Source organism: Engraulis encrasicolus, chromosome 6, assembly GCF_034702125.1.
Source record: "Engraulis encrasicolus isolate BLACKSEA-1 chromosome 6, IST_EnEncr_1.0, whole genome shotgun sequence".
Classification (NCBI taxonomy): Eukaryota; Metazoa; Chordata; class Actinopteri; order Clupeiformes; family Engraulidae; genus Engraulis; species Engraulis encrasicolus.
The window spans coordinates 56407582-56425081 of NC_085862.1; the positions used below are offsets into that span (position 1 = coordinate 56407582).

Below are 17500 nucleotides of genomic sequence, written 5' to 3' on the forward strand. Positions count from 1 at the left end.
GGTTTCTGGTTTAAGAACAGAAATGAAAGCTTATTATTCCAGTAGGATTCAAGATTCTTTTATTGGTCCCGAAGGAAATTCGTCTAGGACATACACAGAGCTGCCACATAACACATAATGCATAACGGCAATCAAATTCACAGCTACTCTTATGTTTTCTTCTATATGACAATAATGAAAATAATACACATTTTATTTGAATAGAAAACAATCTTTTAATGTTAACCTTTTGAAAGTGCTTTATAGGCATTCCTGAGAATTTCAGTACATATTTTCATAGATGAAATATTACATATGAATTGACAAGTGATAAAAGGCACCGTGATTTTGGCTTTTTGTCTCCATAACTTCATAGTACATTTATACATGAATCATCAAATATAGTATAAAACATAATTTTAATGTAAACAATGAATTGCATTCAGATATTGCAGAGACATATCCGGGTTCACAATGGTACAGGTACTTCAACACAATCAAGTTTCTCATTAATTATAACATTTTCCTCAAAAGCAACAATTTTTTTGTGTGACAATCATGAAATATCAACAATTGGGTGATGTAAGCCTTATTCTGCTAAATATTTTTGGTTCGAGTCGGGTGAAAGTAAATGCTTTCTAAAGCTGGAATCCATTCGGAGCACAGTGGCTAAGGTGTTTACGTACTATACTCTTTTTGCAAGATTTGCAATACACTGTACTTGGAATGGAGACTGTGATTCATTTCAGTTCAAATTTTACGAGGAATGATTTAACCAGTCGATTAATCAGTCGATTAAATTCCCACCCCTAATTACTATACATCGACTACCTATCTTCTGTGTAATCCAAGAGAATATCAACAACTCGTCACCTCATCACTCTTCTCGTTGCAAAGTGTCATTCCCAGCTTCCTGTTTATAATGTAAATTACATGTAAGTGTACTATGGTATACATAATATAATATATATATAAATATATGGTATGTATTATGTAGCCTACGTATGATATGAATATATATTGTAGTCTACGTTATATAATATATAGACATTTTAGTGTGACACCCTTTCCCTGTTCATATGAATTGGGCTGTATGTTAGTAATATAGATATTAAACTATATATTTTTTACACACTGCATTTATTATATAGTGTGACATCACATCCTACTTCCTGTTCATGAACTGTGACATCATGTCCATGGGCAGGGGGAAGATGATGGTGGAGTTCTTCTCGGCGGCGATGGTGTTGAGGGTCTGCAGGTAGCGCAGCTGGAGGGCGGACGGGGACTCTGCGATCACCAGGGAGGCCTCCTTCAGGGCCCGCGAGGCGTTCATCTCTCCCTCGGCGGCGATCACCTAGTGCACACATGCAAAATATACAGGAAACTACGTTACCCACAATGCAATAAGACATGGACTCTAGTTTCTAACTTCACAACAAGTTCATCTCTCCCTCTGCAGCAGTCACCTCTGCACAGGCACATGGGGGAGACTTTGTTGCCTACAATGCAACCAGATTGATTGGAAATGGCTGAACTAATTCTTGCTCAATCTATTTCCTAATAAAAAGTGTAATGCATTATGTCCAGGTTGGTTACACAGTCAGCCTGAAGCCGTCATCAGTGTGTTTTCCAATGCACTGTAAAAAAAAATGCAGTGTTAATTCAACACTTAGAGAATCTTCTAGAGTGTATTTGATCACAGAGTACTTGCTCAAGCTACTTTCCTGAGTTCAAGCATACCTGCTATTTAAACCACAATTCAGGCACATGGACCCTATCTGAAGATGTGTTGGTCCCAGCGAATCTGATCAGAGCCGGTTTTACCAGTAGGCAGCCATTGACCGGGGCCCCGCAAAATCTGTCCATTAAAGGAGCCCCAAACAATGGTTGAGTTCTCAGCCTCAGCAAAAAATAATTCAAGAATGCCCCATGTCTATATATTTGCCAAGGGCCCGCAAATGGGTAGAACCACCACTGTAGGCTATATCAACAATCTGATCAACAACACTTCATGTAACCTTGAGACGCCATAATGTAAAACTGTCTACACACCATGTGACGGCTAAGCAATCAACAGAATGCAGGGCAAGTTATCAAGATACAGTAACTATCGCATAAACTATTGCACAATTTCTATTATTGTGTACAGAGAAAAATAATTTCTCATTAAAGGTTACAATGCTAAATTTGCACAGATAATGCTGCCTCCTGCACTTTGCATCCTTGCATTTTTTTGTTTTGTTCATTGGACTGGTATTTTAATCTCCTTGGTTTGATCTGACCTTTAATCTATTTTATTCTCTTTGTATCTTCTTTTATCCTGTCACTTTATATTGTTTTATTTTATTGTTTTTTTATTCTGTGTTGTCTGTGTTTAATTGTGCTGTGTTGACCCCAGGTACCTGTCTTGTTGTCTGTTCTGGATGTCTTTACCTGCTACAAACCTAATTTCCCCCTTAGGGGACAAATAAACTTAAACTTGAAACTTGAAACTTGAAGCTCATGTCAAGTACATGAATGAGTTTAACTAACTTGCTAGATATTAGATGTCAATGAGAAGTGGACCCGTGTGTGTGTGTGTGTGTGTGTATGTGTGTGTGCGCGTGTGTGTGTGTGTGTGTGTGTGTGTGTGTGTGTGTGTGTGTGTGTGTGTGTGTGTGTGTGTGTGTGTGTGTGTGTGTGAGTGTGTGTGTGTGTGTGTGTGCGCGTGTGTGTGTGCGTGCATGCCTGCCTGCCTGACTGCATGCATGCGTGCATGCGTGCGTGCGTGCGTGCGTGCGTGCGTGCGTGCGTGCGTGTGTGTGTGTGTGTGTGTGTGTGTGTGTGTGTGTGTGCGTGTGTATACCTTGGCTCTGGCCTCCCGGGTGGCCTCTGCCTCGGCGGCCATGGCTCTCTGCAGCTGTTGGGGAAGCTTCACGTCCTTAATCTCCACACGCTCCACTTTGATGCCCCACTGGTCCGTGGCCTCGTCCAGGGTGGACTGAAACACAGTCCCAGCATCGCTAGTTAAGTTAATGGTACAGCCTCACACCACAACGCACACCCACACAAACCACACCCTGTATGGCCTCACGTAGTGCTTCATGCATGGACGTGATTTAGATATAATACAAACCAGCATACATGCACACACACACACACATACCATACACACGCAGACACACGCAGACACACGCAGACACACGCAGACACACGCAGACACACACACACACACACACACACACACACACACACACACACACACACACACACACACACACACACACACTGGATGTGGTTTGGAGTAGAAAACACGAGAATTAGTGACTAAAAGTTTGTCGCCCATGGTATGAAAATGAGTACAGTCACAGTACTGCTGTTATCCTACAGCCAGAGAATCCATAATAGAACATACCATCTAGCCTATAGAAAAAGTAATTTCATTGCCCATCTTCATTCTGAAGATTGTGCCCTTCGCTTGAATGGGGCTCCCCAACGTTTGCAGGTCTGTTTTTTCTGAATAACAGACTTGCGAATTTAATAACAGATCAATGGCAGGGTTGCCAGATGAGGCTGATGATTTCCAGCCCAAAAAATGCTCAAAACCCGCCTAGGAGCACAAAATCCCGCCCAACTGTATTGATTTCTATGGCAAAAATTGGGCGGGTTTTTCTGATAAATGCCATTTTTTCCCGCACACGGCCATCCTAAGCAGCCCAGTTGGGCGGGAACCAGCCCAATCTGGCAACACTGATCAGTGGCAACAGCCTCATAATTCTTGTGTTTTGTGTCACTCTGTAAGGAGTCCGGTCACTTCTTGTGAGCAACAGAAATTCACATGGTGTTCTAGAATGGCTGCAAACCAATTTTGGATGTAAACATACTAATACTGTATGTGTTGCAGAAGTCATTTAAATTCCGCAATGATTAAATATCGAATCAATATGTCATTGTCATAATTATGATGATTTTCCGCTTGGTGCAGGCGTCATTGTTAATTATTTAAAATGTGAGGGTGCTGGCCCAAATATTCAACTCAGTTTTTTAAGAAGGAGGCAGCACCTTGCATAGCCTGTGTTTTTATTACACAAACGCGTTTCAACGTGTGCCTTCTTCAGTGTGCACTGGCACTGGCACACTGGAGAAGGCAGATGCCGAAACGCGTTTGTGCAATGGTCATGGTGCAACTGTGCTGGACATAGGCATAAGTTGCCCCAGACCCAGGGAGAGAGTGGGCCCAGAATTGAGTCCCCATTACAATTATGTATTGACCCGGGGGAGGGGGCACTCTCTTATAACTTTGTCCCGGGCCTGGCCCAGCCAAAGCGGTCAGCGGCCCAGATGGCAGCAGTACTGTAACTGTGCTCACCTGCATTCCGTGGGCGATGGCTTCTCGGTCGGACAGGACCTCTGCCAAGTTCTTGGTTCCGAGCATGTTCCTGAGGGTGGTCTGAGCCAGCAGCCGCGTGGCAAAGTCTGCGTTGGACACATTGGCAACAGACTTGATGGGGTCGCTGACCCGGAAGTAAACCACTCCGTCCACGGCCACGGTCACCGAGTCCTTCGTTAAGACCTTCACAAGGCGCACAGGCAAAGTTAGATCAGGAGAGATTATATACATTTTGTAGTGTTAATTCAACACTTAGAGAGTCAATTTTATCATTTTCTAGAGTGTTTTTGGTCCAGAGTGTTGAATTAACACTACAACATTTTCCCTGTGTTGCCAGGCGCAACGTCAGCCTCATGTTTTAATACACAAACCTTTTAGACTTATATGGATTATCTTTGCTATTATGCTTATGGCATATATGGTGACTTAGCTGTCAATCAGGAATTTCCATCATACCTCTTGTGGGGGAATGTCAAAGGAGACGGTTCTCAAATCCACCTTCACAATGTCGTCAGTGCACGGAAGAATGAAGAATATGCCTGTAGATTGGATGGACAGATATTAGCTACAACTATATTAAGGCTATTCCACCTTTAAAGGGACACTGTGCAGGAAATGGTCAAAAAAGGTACTGCAACTATGCTGCTCATTGAAAGTGGGTTGGCTATCGCCAAATTTGATATTTACATGAAAGTTTACTAAGTAATAAACAAATATTTTCTAGTAAAGTCCAAGTACTGTAGAGTCATCTTTGCAGCTAAAAATGGCTATTTTTGGAAATTCAAAATGGCGGACCATGGAGAAGATCCCCCTTTTCATGTATGAAAAGTGCAATTTTTCCAGTCATAATGAATACTTAGAATTTGATGGTGGTGGTAAGTACTCATGAAAAAGGTAACATTAGTGAATGGGCAGCATGAATTCTGGAAATAAACAACTAAAAATCTCACACAGTGTCCCTTTAAAGTCGCAATATGTTGAGATTTTTATTGACAAAGTTTTTTTTCATCCATACCGTAGCAGTAAGTATTTGCTCAGTAATAGTTAACTATACCCATATTATACTACTGCAAATACTACTTTGTAATGTATCCTTTAATGCCCTCTGAATGCCCAAAGTTGTTGAAGATTTTGCCATTGCCATTGCTGCCATTTTGAAATTACATACAGTATATGCAGCACCACATGCAGGACCATTCTTTTGCATTTCTCATTGTGATATACAACCTTGCCACCAGATGGGGTGGTGGATTCTGCATAACAGCTTATGCAGCCTACTCTGTGTGCTATAGGCTACAGAAATCGTCCTTTCAGGATACTGTATGTTTGCACCATGTTTGGACTATGTTTATTTCTTTCTTCTCCGTCTTCTCTCACTTTGTGTTTATGTTTGTATGGTTTGTGTGCCATACACGTCTGCCTGTCTTGCAAGGTTCTTTGTGTGTGTTACGTGTAAGCTACTTGACACCTTAATTTCCCCCAGGGGATCAATAAGTTTACTCTACTCAACTCTTCTACTCTACTCTACTCTGGATTACATGTAACTTACACACCTAACTCGTCTTGAGTGAAGGGAGTGAATATTTGAAAGGTTCAGGAAGTGTGCTGCTAACTCAGCAGGTCACTGCCTGTATTGTACCAATACTTCCTATGGCTACGGATGAACTTGTCTTGAGTTTTAGAGCTCAAGTGAATGAATATTTGAAACATTGAGGGTGGGTGTTGTGGTAACTCACCAGGTCCTTTGGGCTTCTTGTCCACGATACGTCCGAGTCGGAATATGACAGCCCGCTCATATTCTTTCACAACCTGCAATGCAGCACATGTTTAGCCTACACATTCAATACCTCTTTATATCTTCTATCCTATGTTCTCAATATATCTTCATTTGTCAGGAAATAGAAAATAGTGAAGTGTCAACTGTGTGTCTGTGTGTGTGTGTGTGTGTGTGTGTGTGTGTGTGTGTGTGTGTGAGAGAGAGAGAGAGAGAGAGAGAGAGAGAGAGAGAGAGAGAGAGAGAGAGAGAGAGAGAGAGAGAGAGAGAGAGAGAGAGAGAGAGAGAGAGAGGAGAGAGAGAGAGAGAGAGAGAGAGAGAGAGAGAGAGAGAGAGAGAGAGAGAGAGAGAGAGAGAAATGGGGGGAAGCGAGAGTGTGTGGATACAAGCATACATGTGTCTTTGTCCGTGCGTGTATGTGTCTGTGCGTGTATGTGTGTGTGTGCATGCATGCATGTGTGTGCGCACATCTGTCTATGTATGATAGCTCTCTGTCTCTGTCTGTGTATGATAGCTCTCTGTCCTCTCTGTCTTTCACACACACACACATGCACGCACGCACGCACGCACGCACACACACACACACACAGGCACAGTACCTTGGGGCAGATGAAGACGGAGATGATCCAGAAGCAGGGCAGCAGGGCGAAGAAGGCTGACAGGATGACCAGCGTCCAGCCACAGCAGCCCAGACCCACATTCTCCTCATCGTCTGTAGACGGAGGGGCACACACACACACACACACACACACACACACACCAGTGTTAATTTCGTCAACCACGACGATGACGAAAATATTTCGTCAACGCCCCTTTTTCCCTTGACGATGACGAGACGATGACGCACTAAAAATTGCCTCAAGCAAATCAATATATGACGAAAATAAAAAAATATTTTCGTCAAGGAGACTAAGACGAGACGAAATTTACAAGCCATGGACGAATGGACATTAAAAACATATAATTATTTATAATTAATTTGTAATTTGTAATTGTAATATAGGCCTAAGTGTCTTGAACTTCATAGGTGATTGCGCGCTCACGCTGTGTTGCCTCGCTTGTATCTGCTGGCAGCCAATGCATGACGCGGCTCAGTCAGTAGTTCTGTAGCCTAGTAGTTCAGTGAGTCCATTTAAGTTGAGTTTAGGTTCTAAAACATTCCCAGAGAAAGAGAAAAAATAGCCGACGTTGAGAGAAGTGTTCATTTTGAAACATGTTCAACAACCCTCTTATCTATGACGAAGACATGTGTTTCTGCAGTAGGTAATGACAGTCGGCCAATCCTCCTCTGACACTGTCATTCTAAACCTCCTCGAGCTTCCACTATTCTCCTTTTCACATAGGCTGTCTTAGCCCGGCGTTCGTTGTCTGTTCTTTTTTTGTAATGTTTGCTATATTTGTTGTTTAACCATATGAGTAGGCAGCAAGCAAATCATGAAGGTCGGATTTGTGAATTTATTTAAATCAGTCACCGCGGGAGCGCGCGCCAGCAGGGGGAAAGTTGGCCTGTCTACAGTAACAGAGGCACGGCTACTGTAGTCTAGTTTTGAAAAGAATCAATGGATGGGCGATCGTTAAGGAGTTTTAAACTGTTGAGATTTGAAACTTGTTCTCGTCGAGAGCAACGCTAAAAGACCCAAGGAAGTCGACAGCATTTCCGTGCGTCTTCAGCGTCTTCCTAAGTTCCAAAAACTCTTTCCATGTCATGCTTATCGAGCCTCGACACCCCCGACAAACAAAACAGCATTCGTGTTTAAATATTTGTATGTGCGTGTCCTTTCTATCGTCCAGTCTGCATACCCCTGCCTAACTATTTTTCCTGGGACTTTTGCAGGGCATACGAAGTGGGCTCGCGCAATCTATTTAAGCATATTCCACACATGCCGCACGAGTCATATCGTTCTCTGCTCGCATTGCCTATTGAAAACAAAAACCGAAACTTGCATAGTCTAACATCAGCAGTATTTTATCTGACTCGTGGTCATCGGGAAGCCACTATCAGGGAGACTTCTTGAACTTCATGCAGACTTGGGATGTCTGGTCTTCCCACTGCCGGCAATCTGCAGGCTGTAAGTCCCGCGGTCAGGTGAAGAAGAGCATGTAGCTTCCTCCGTGATCAAACTCAAAATGAAATATAATATGCAGCAGCTTCTAATGCACGAGAGAGAGAGAGAGAGAGAGAGAGAGAGAGAGAGAGCGCGCGCGCAGCCTGCACCTGGATGTGTGTGTGTGTGTGTGTGTGTGTGATGCTCTTTTGCTCTATGACAGTGGTTCCCAACCTTTTTCTTAAGGGACCCATGTTTTTACTATTATAAGCTTCAGTGACCCAACCACGCGAGCGCCCGCACGAGACGGAGTCACAAGATGCCCTCCGTTTCCTGCGATAACTTATTTTAGTTATTTTAACTCTCAATTCGTCTTTGGTCAAATATAGAATAAATGTTTAATGTAGCACTTACAATTTTTTGCGTCTATGCATTTATTAGTTAAATGCTTTGTCTTTTATTCAACATGGGCTATATATATTTAAAACGAAACCCCTTAAAATCAAGAGGGCTCCGCGACCCCCGTTGGATCTTTGGCGACCCATAAGGGGGGTCCCGACCCATAGGTTGGGAACCACTGCTCTATGATGTTGAAATTACTGATTTGGGTTTTGGTGGAAAATGACCAAGTAACAAGGTGAATATTTGCTGCAATAGGCAATATTAGTAATACTTTGTGAAATACCAATAGCCATTGTAGGTTATTTATTTTACACAATATTGACTAAAATGACTAAAAATTGAAATGTTGACTAAAATTTGAAATGTTGACTAAAATGACTAAAATTTGACTATGACTAAAATTGATTTTCGTCATTTTGACTAAGACTAAGACTAAATTGGGAAGGCAATGACTAAAATATGACTAAGACTAAAATTGATTTTCGTCATTGTGACTAAGACTAAGACTAAATCAAAAAAAGCTGACGAAAAATTACACACACACACACACACACACACACACACACACACACACACACACACACACACACACACACACACACACACACACACACACACACACACACACACACACACACACACACACACACACATTAGATAGCAATCATTCTTTCAGGGTATTGATTACAGTCAGCAGTGTGGGGTAAGGTGCCCTTGAGAAAGCCATGGAGTGAGGTACGTAGTAGTAGTAGCCTTTATTTGTCCCAGTATGGGCAATTGTTTTGCAGGTGAGGTACGTAGGGAGTGGATGGGTCATGGAGTGAGGTACGTAGGGAGTGGAAGGGTGGGATTCGAACCCTGCAACCCTCTGATCTATAAAGCCCATCTCCTTAACCACTAGGCCACTGTTGCACTCCCCCCCACCCCCCTCCACATGCACATGAATGTTAAAGGTGCCGTGTAGTGGCCAGAGAAGATATCGCAACAAACTATGTCCATTGCAACTACGCTGCCCATTCCCAAATTTGATCTTGTCATTAATATGTACTAGTGGTCTGACCAAAGTGCACTTCAAATACAAAATGGCGGACACGGAAAAGATCCACCTTTTTATATATGAAAAGTGTACATTTTTTAAGAATGCTTTAAATTGATGTTGGTGCAAGATACTCATAAAATAAAACTTGTGAATGGGCAGTATCTAATGCCAGAGGAGAAGTACAAGTACTCTTACAGTGGATTTACCTCATTAGCTAGGCCAGTGGTATGACTGGTGTATAAATGCAAGATCATTCAAGATTCAAAGATTCAAAGATTCAAAGAATTTATTGTCATTGTCAAAAAGGCAACGAAATTGTGTTTTGGGTACAATACTTAGTAGCAGCAGAAGCTAATAAAAAGTTTAGTACTCCGGGGCCGCTGCGACTCTGTCATGTGTTGTAATTACGTCAGTAAGAGTACTTCTACTTCTACTTCATACACCCCTGCATAAATGTAAACAGCACTGGTTAGTGTTAAAAGCAAAGAGAAATGGTATATGAACATGCACATATACACATACAAGCAATACCACTTATGTGTGTGCATGCACATACACACGCACAAACATGAATCTGCTCGGTTCATGGGGGAATTTTTTGCTCTCCTAATCTTAAATTGGGGTGAGCATTCCCTATGCTGCTGTCCCCTAAATATCTCTGTGTTCCTTAGTGTTCAAGGAAAACCAGGAGATCCCTCTGAGCAGAGCCATATGACTAAATGTAATTCATAACAGCTTGATTAAGAAATTTGCATTCAGAATTTATTGTCTTGTTTTTTTTTGTTCCTGTAATGGACCTGACACAACTGCTAGAAGGCCATCTGTTTGTGCGTGGGTGTGCGTGGGTGTGTGTGTGTGCGTGGGTGTGTGTGTGTGTGTGTGTGTGTGTGTGTGTGAGTCCTTCAAGCCTGTTGCAAGATGTGCAGCAAGATGTGCCCGTAATAACATCATAAAGAGGCCTGCTGTGTCATTGACAACAGTGTCACTATGGAAAAATAGCCACACCCCTCTCCCTCGGCTCCTGCCTCCTAGCCACACGAGTGCACACACACACACACACACACACGCACACACAAACAGACGCACACACAAACAGACACACACACACGCGTGCGTGCGCGCGTGCACGCACACGCGCGCACGCACGCACGCACGCACGCACGCACACACACACACACACAAACAATTCCCTGAAAGCTTCATTAGCGACCAGTAAAGGTTGCCATCCACATTCATCTGACTGGCACTCTGTGGAAATGTTTGTATGGCGGTCAGTCACATGTCATGTCATGTGTTTGGGCTCAAGCTTGGTAACCTTAAACCATGGTGGGTAACACAACAACACACACCAACACACAGAGAGCACGCATGGACAAAGACACACACACACTTGTGTGCGTGTGTGTGAGTTTGTATGTGTGTCTGTGTCCGTTTAAGCTGTAGTCTGCGAGTGTTGAAATAGGAGCTATTCTCTAAGGTAGGCTATTACCTTGGGGAACAGATGCTTGGTCTGTCCAGCACTCTTTCACAGCTGTGCCACCTCCAACTGCCATTCACAAAGTACACAGATAAGGCTTCCTGTTCCACTCACATACTGTATGATCACTGTTGCTAGTGTTAAATGGTCTAAATAGGAGTGGAGATGTAATGACTTCATATATTTTGCCATGTTTTCTGTTTACAGTGCCACGCAGAGCGACTCCATCTACTATAATGATGACGTTGTTTTATTTAACAGGAACCAGTTCACCTTTGGCCACTTCAGCGTCTCTTAGTTAACGTTTGGCTAACTCCTATCTGAGACTTGACTTAGGGCCGCTGGCAAAGACTGGTACATAACTAGTAAACAAAACCTTTTCACGCAGAAACCTATACACACACATAGGCAGAGTCACACACACAAAATACAGAGGCACACATGTAGAAAGGTAGAGAGTTAAAACACAAGGATGAATCATGCTGCCTTTTCCACACACCAATACACAGACACCGCTTTACACAGAGATGCAGAAAGGTAGAGCATAAAATTGGAAATGAAATGAAAAGTGAATTACCCAGTAGATCGGCATTGCTGCCACTCGCTCGTCTCTTGCTGCTGCTCCTGTTATCCATTTCCATAAAGTGCAGGTAGAGTTGCTGAAGGGAGGGGTTAAGTACAGGTGCGCAGGTGTGTTCACGTGCTGGTGGAGGTACAATTAAACACACTTCACCTGCCAAACATTTAAAGGCACTGCAGGAAAAGCTGCACGCCCACAATTGCAGTGCGTCAGATTCCGTTATCAGGCAATGGTCCTCCCCTCCATGCACAGACAGACAGACACACACACACACACACACACACACACACACACACACACACACACACACACACACACACACACACACGCACACACACACACACACACACACACACACACACACACACACACACACACACACACACACAGCCACTAGGAGCAATTTGGGGTCTTGCTCAAGGACACATCGATGGGGTCAGGCAGAGCGAGGCTCAAACCTGCAACCTTGTGGTTGCCTAACAGCCTCCTCTACCACTTGAGCCGAATTATGCTGAAAGATTGGGCAAAAGCTTCTTAGGGTTTGAATAAATCTATAAGGCAATGATTTAAAGTAAAGTTCATCAGTAGTGATTCTTTCATACATATATAGGCTACAGAACAACAAAATATGTTCAGGCGCATTTGAACAATCATATACAGTATGATGGGAGTGTTTGTGAAGTTTTTCTGCTTGAAGCTTGAAGTATTGCCGATAGGTGAGTTCAGTCCATTTCATGAGTAACTATAAATGCACTCAGACAGTGCAGATCTCCACCAAGGAAGCTGCTTGATAGAATATTTGACTATGTCACACCCTAATTACACCCCAATTTATTAATTTATTTCTGCCTTTTTGTTTGTGTAGTTAGAAACTGGATGACAAATTTGCCCTATCCCGCAATGGTGAAAAATCTTTTTTTTTAATTCCTGCATCCGAATTGTGATCCAGATCACCACCAAAATTGAATCACTTTTCTCATTTAATTCCAACACAACTCTGACAACAATATCTGACTTTTTCAGTTATCCTGCTGACAGACAGACAAACACACAAACAAACGCGATCAAAACATAACCTCCTTGGCGGAGGTAAATTGAGTTTGGTCCGCGACTTGGTCCCAGATTTTGATTTTGCCCCATGCATGCACACACACACAAACACACACACACACACACACACACATACGCATGCACGCACACGGACACGGACACGCACACACACACACACAAACACACACACAGGTGAGGTGTCCTGGGCTCAGGGAAAATGAGCGCCCATAATTGGTAGGCTACCCCATTGTAGGCCTACAGTATGTATTGAGAAGAGGACCCTTTCAGATTATTTTGTCCCGTCTGCGTGCCTGTGTGCGTGCATGCCCGCACCTGTGCACACACAATAGCGATATCTTTGACTTGTACATTTTCTTAATTTGCATCTTTTCCAGCAGAGAGATATTTTCTTAAAGATTCTTCACCATTGCGGGATAGGGAATTTAGACATTTCTATTGTTAGGCCAGTCATTTTTGACTGTTAACTCTGAATAACTTTTTTTTCTTAAAGAATGTGGCTCTACGTGTATTTCATTTTACCCGTTCCAGTAGGTTAGGTGAAGGATATCATGACATCTCATTAATGTTTCATGAAAAAAAGTAAAATAAATTATTAGAACATGATGTCTGAAAATGGCCACATAACTAGACTAGATCTGGGCCAGCAGACAGCAGTCATCTGATTATCTGTCCCATGACTGTCACATGCTTCATTTACAGTATGCCAGAAATTGGTTGCGCAGTCCTGCACCTCTTCACCTGCAATTAGATATGATTATCTATCCACACACATGCGCGGGCACGCGCACGCACTCGCACCCCTCAGTCTGATAACAGCAATAACCCAGAAGGATAAGGAGATGACCTTTCCGCACGTAAGCCTATGTTTAGTGGAGGGATATTGTAAGGGAATATTAAACATTCACACATCCAGATAGAAAGGAGAAAAAAAGGCGTGAGAGAATAAATATTTCATAATTTCATTTTGTCAACAAAATGAACCCCAACATATTTGACGGGCATGAAAACTAATTCAGATGGTGTGTGGACATTGAAAATGTGTTGTGCATCATGCATGGGAAAGTGAGTAGCATTATGAAGCATGTGCAGCACCTGATGAAAAATCACCTATTGCCTGGGGGCAAATATATATTTTTGTATGATAATGATAATAATAATCGATATCAGTAAGATACCTTTTTTATTATCACTTGATAGGTATAAATTCAGATTTTTGTCCCCCTCTTAAGAACAGATTTCCATGGACACTTAATTCTATGGCAGATGTGACTAAAAAGGTTGGATAGCCTCTTTGCACAGATGAGCGGAGCAGGCCCACTCACTCATTGCTGAAAATACTCCACTGCATCATAACAACATTGCAATGACATTACGAAGATTCTTAATTGACAGATTACGACTTTATCATTAAAAATGTTTTACAAAACAAAGACAGAACAGAAGTCTGTTACAGTATCCCTCGCTCATGAGCAGACAGTTACATCAGACGTCTGTTGGCCTGGAGAAGCTGCCTGTTCTCAAATAGCAGACGGAGGCTCTTGATCTAGACATGTGGTCCATGGAACTCATGCTAATAGAAATGTAGCCTACTGTAGCCTATATGGGCGGGGGTGCACAGTGTGTGGCACAACGTGCTAAGCCCCCCTATTATGGGTTTGCAAGCCCAGGGGCACCCAGGTTCGAATTCGGTCTGGGCCATTTCCCAACTCTACCCTATCTCTCTCTCCACACTCAATTCCTGTCACGCTTCACTGTCAAAAAAAGACTGTTTTTTTGTTTTTCGTTTTTTTTTAAGAAATGTACAGTATATTGAGTGGACATGAGTTATGATTTGTAATCACTGTATAATTTTTTCATCAAATCTCTGTTATGTTTTGACAATTTGACAATTTTGGCTCTCGATATTAACTATGTTTTTTAGTAGAATATTGATTCAGTAAATTTACACAGACAGAAAAAGTCAAATATCTATAAATTCCTGGCTGGAGATAAGAGACTCTATCGACTGGTGTGTGTGTGTGTGTGTGTGTGTGTGTGTGTGTGTGTGTGTGTGTGTGTGTGTGTGTGTGTGTGTGTGTGTGTGTGTGTGTGTGTGTGTGTGTGTGCTTGTGTGCCCATAAGGCACCTGACAGATTGGCACTCTTCCATGATGATCAATATTTTCCAATCGGAAAATTCCTCTGGTTTGGTCATCTTCCCTCGGAAAGTCAATTGTGGAAACAAAAGAACTGTGGCAAACGCTTAGTGTTCCATCCTGAACCTTAACCCCACCTTAGGAAAACATGGGAGCACATGACTATGACTATATCACTACGACGCTCTGAGCCAGGCCCCTCCCTTCAGGTTGGGAAGGTTATGGTCAGGGCCGTCTCAAGGTATGTGGGGGGCCCTAGGCAAAGAGGGACTTGGGGCCCCTTTCTTCTCTCCATATAATTGGGGAAGGGCCCCAGAGGGATTCTGATAGCGGTATCATTGCACTTTTCAGTCACTGAATTTAGGGTTTATTTGAGGTATAAGTTTAAGGCTTTCTCACAAAGATGTCATTGCTGTCATTTGAATAAAGGCCATAACCAATCATTACCAGGGCCCCCCTTTCAGCTGAGGGCCTTAGTTTGCTGGCCTGATTGTGACAGGCCTTGGTACGGTATTGGCCAAGAGCTGTGCTGTTATCTGCTATAATGGCGGCAAGATCACATTTCATGCATGCCGCTAAATGAGACTCTAAGTGTTATGGCCCCTTAAGCCACGCTTCTTTATGCCCTCTTTCCGATGGTGTACAAATGTATATGGAAACGATAGTGCCTTTCTTTTCACTGACCTTTCCACACGCCTGTATCATATCTGGAGCTGAGCCCAACCAAAGTGCACCATGTGACTAGGAGGTGGGACAAGGGGCACAGTGGGAAGGGGAGATATAGACCTATAGTGTGTAATGTGTGTGTATGTGCGTGCATGCAGGTGTGTGTGTGTGTTTGGGGTGGGGGTGGGGGCTCTGCCTCTCCCACATACATTGTTAAGCTGTAACTAGAAGCATCAAACTGTGTTGTTGACCACACAAGGACATCCCTGCAGGGCTGGACTGAGATCGAAAAACAGCCTGGGCATTTCGACATAGTCCAGCCCCCCTCACACATAACAGCCCCCTGATTTTCCACGATATTATGACTAGCTCAGTCCGATGTCTATATTAAACAGTAGCAGACCCATGGGCTGCCTAATCTAAATTGAGGGCTGCTTTCTAAAGGACAGAACTTAACAACACTTAACAACAATAACAGAAAAAAACAACAACAGCACTGGCCCCTGAGGACTGTCGGCCCACCGGGAAAATGGCCAGTATGCCAGATGCCCTGCATCGCTACCATAACTCTACCCACCTTATGACCCCGTAATACGAGGTCGGGGTCGGTCATGACAATATGATTTGCTGTGGTTAGAAATTCCTGCTCTCCAGTGTGGATCTTTTGGGTGCTGGAAGTGAGACTTTATAGTGTCACATTGTTACGTTTTTTTCCCGATTGGTTTGGCTAATTTCTTGAAACTGAGATGATTGGGTCATTTGGCCAAACATTCTTACACTTCTGCACAACAGTTCAGATAACTAGGAAAGTGTCATATACCTCCCAAAACAGCTCATTCTTGCATCAGCACTAAACTCTCTCCCACATAAATAGTCAGTACCATAAAAATGGCATAGATCCTTCTCAATTGCTTTGGCTCATTTGCATTCATTTAGTCCCTCTGTCAAAATAAACTGGATGGTTCAGCATAACGCCATGGATCCTCATCACTTGCTCATATCACTCCAAAAACAGTTTACCCGTGTGTTGAAACTAAATTCCTTCCACAGAATGCCGTTTGAAAAATGTCAAGAAATTAGCCAAATACCAGAGGAAACTGTAGTATACACGGTTGTAAAATTATTTTCTACTAAATAGTAAAGTTACAATACCATCTGGCCTGTTGAACACTGTCATGAATTTACTGTTTACACTAAAGAAATTCTTAAAATATTATGTCCTTGACTGTTTTGACAATTGTGTAGACTACTTTGCATATGATGACTCACACAATGAAATCATGCTGACATGTTTTGGAGAGGGCAACCATTAGACTGAGAATTGTCTAATTCGTTTAGATAAGACAGGTCAATTTATTTGGAAAATGTGCTAAATGTATGCTCAATGTGTCAACTGTAGGGTACTTGTATATAGCCATCTGCCGAGATGTACTAAACATTTGAGACATGTACAAAGCATTTGAAATTTGATGAAAGCAATGAAAAATGCCATTCTGTTGTGGGAAATTGTAAGTTGGTTTGGGGATTTGTCCGTGTTGTTTTGAGAATGTCATCTCAGTTTTGAGAAATTAGCCAAACCAATCGAGAAAAACTGTATTACAGGTTTCTCATTGGTTTGGCTCATTTCTAAAAACAGAGATAACATTGTCAAAATAACATGGACATATCCCAAAACAACAAGCAATTTCTCAAAACTGAGTGTCGTTTGAAGAAATGTCAAGAAATTAGCCGAATAACAGAGAAAACTGTAATGTACACTGTTGTAAAATTATTTCCTACAAACTAGTAAAGTTACAATATTATCTGGCCTGTTTTACACTGTCATCATGAATTTACTGTTTAATGAAATTCTTGTTTGACAATTGTGTAGACTACTTACTGCATATAATGACTTACAAAATGATATCATGCTGACATGTTTTGGAGAGGGCAACCATTTCACTGAGAATTGTGTAATTCGT

General features: G+C 42.5%; 1 protein-coding gene across 1 annotated transcript; it reads right to left on the reverse strand.

Annotated features, from left to right (window-relative positions):
- Positions 1 to 54: 54 nt before the first annotated feature.
- On the reverse strand, positions 55 to 11752 carry LOC134450474 (stomatin-like). Its single transcript, XM_063200319.1, has 7 exons — positions 11666 to 11752; positions 6725 to 6837; positions 6088 to 6160; positions 4808 to 4890; positions 4331 to 4534; positions 2828 to 2962; positions 55 to 1336 (listed from the first exon to the last, which is right to left on the reverse strand). The coding sequence occupies exons 1-7, from the start codon at positions 11727 to 11729 to the stop codon at positions 1145 to 1147; spliced, it is 864 nt and encodes a 287-aa protein (XP_063056389.1). The 5' UTR covers positions 11730 to 11752; the 3' UTR covers positions 55 to 1144.
- Positions 11753 to 17500: the final 5748 nt, after the last annotated feature.

Bases quoted from the DNA above. Each gene is read 5' to 3' on its own strand.
- LOC134450474 (XM_063200319.1), bottom strand. From the start codon at position 11,729: ATGGAAATGGATAACAGGAGCAGCAGCAAGAGACGAGCGAGTGGCAGC. The intron at 4,535-4,807 runs GTATGATGGAAA...CGCCTTGTGAAG, and splicing joins TTGACATTCCCCCACAAGAG to GTCTTAACGAAGGACTCGGT. The intron at 2,963-4,330 runs GTGAGCACAGTT...ACTGTGTTTCAG, and splicing joins CCATCGCCCACGGAATGCAG to TCCACCCTGGACGAGGCCAC.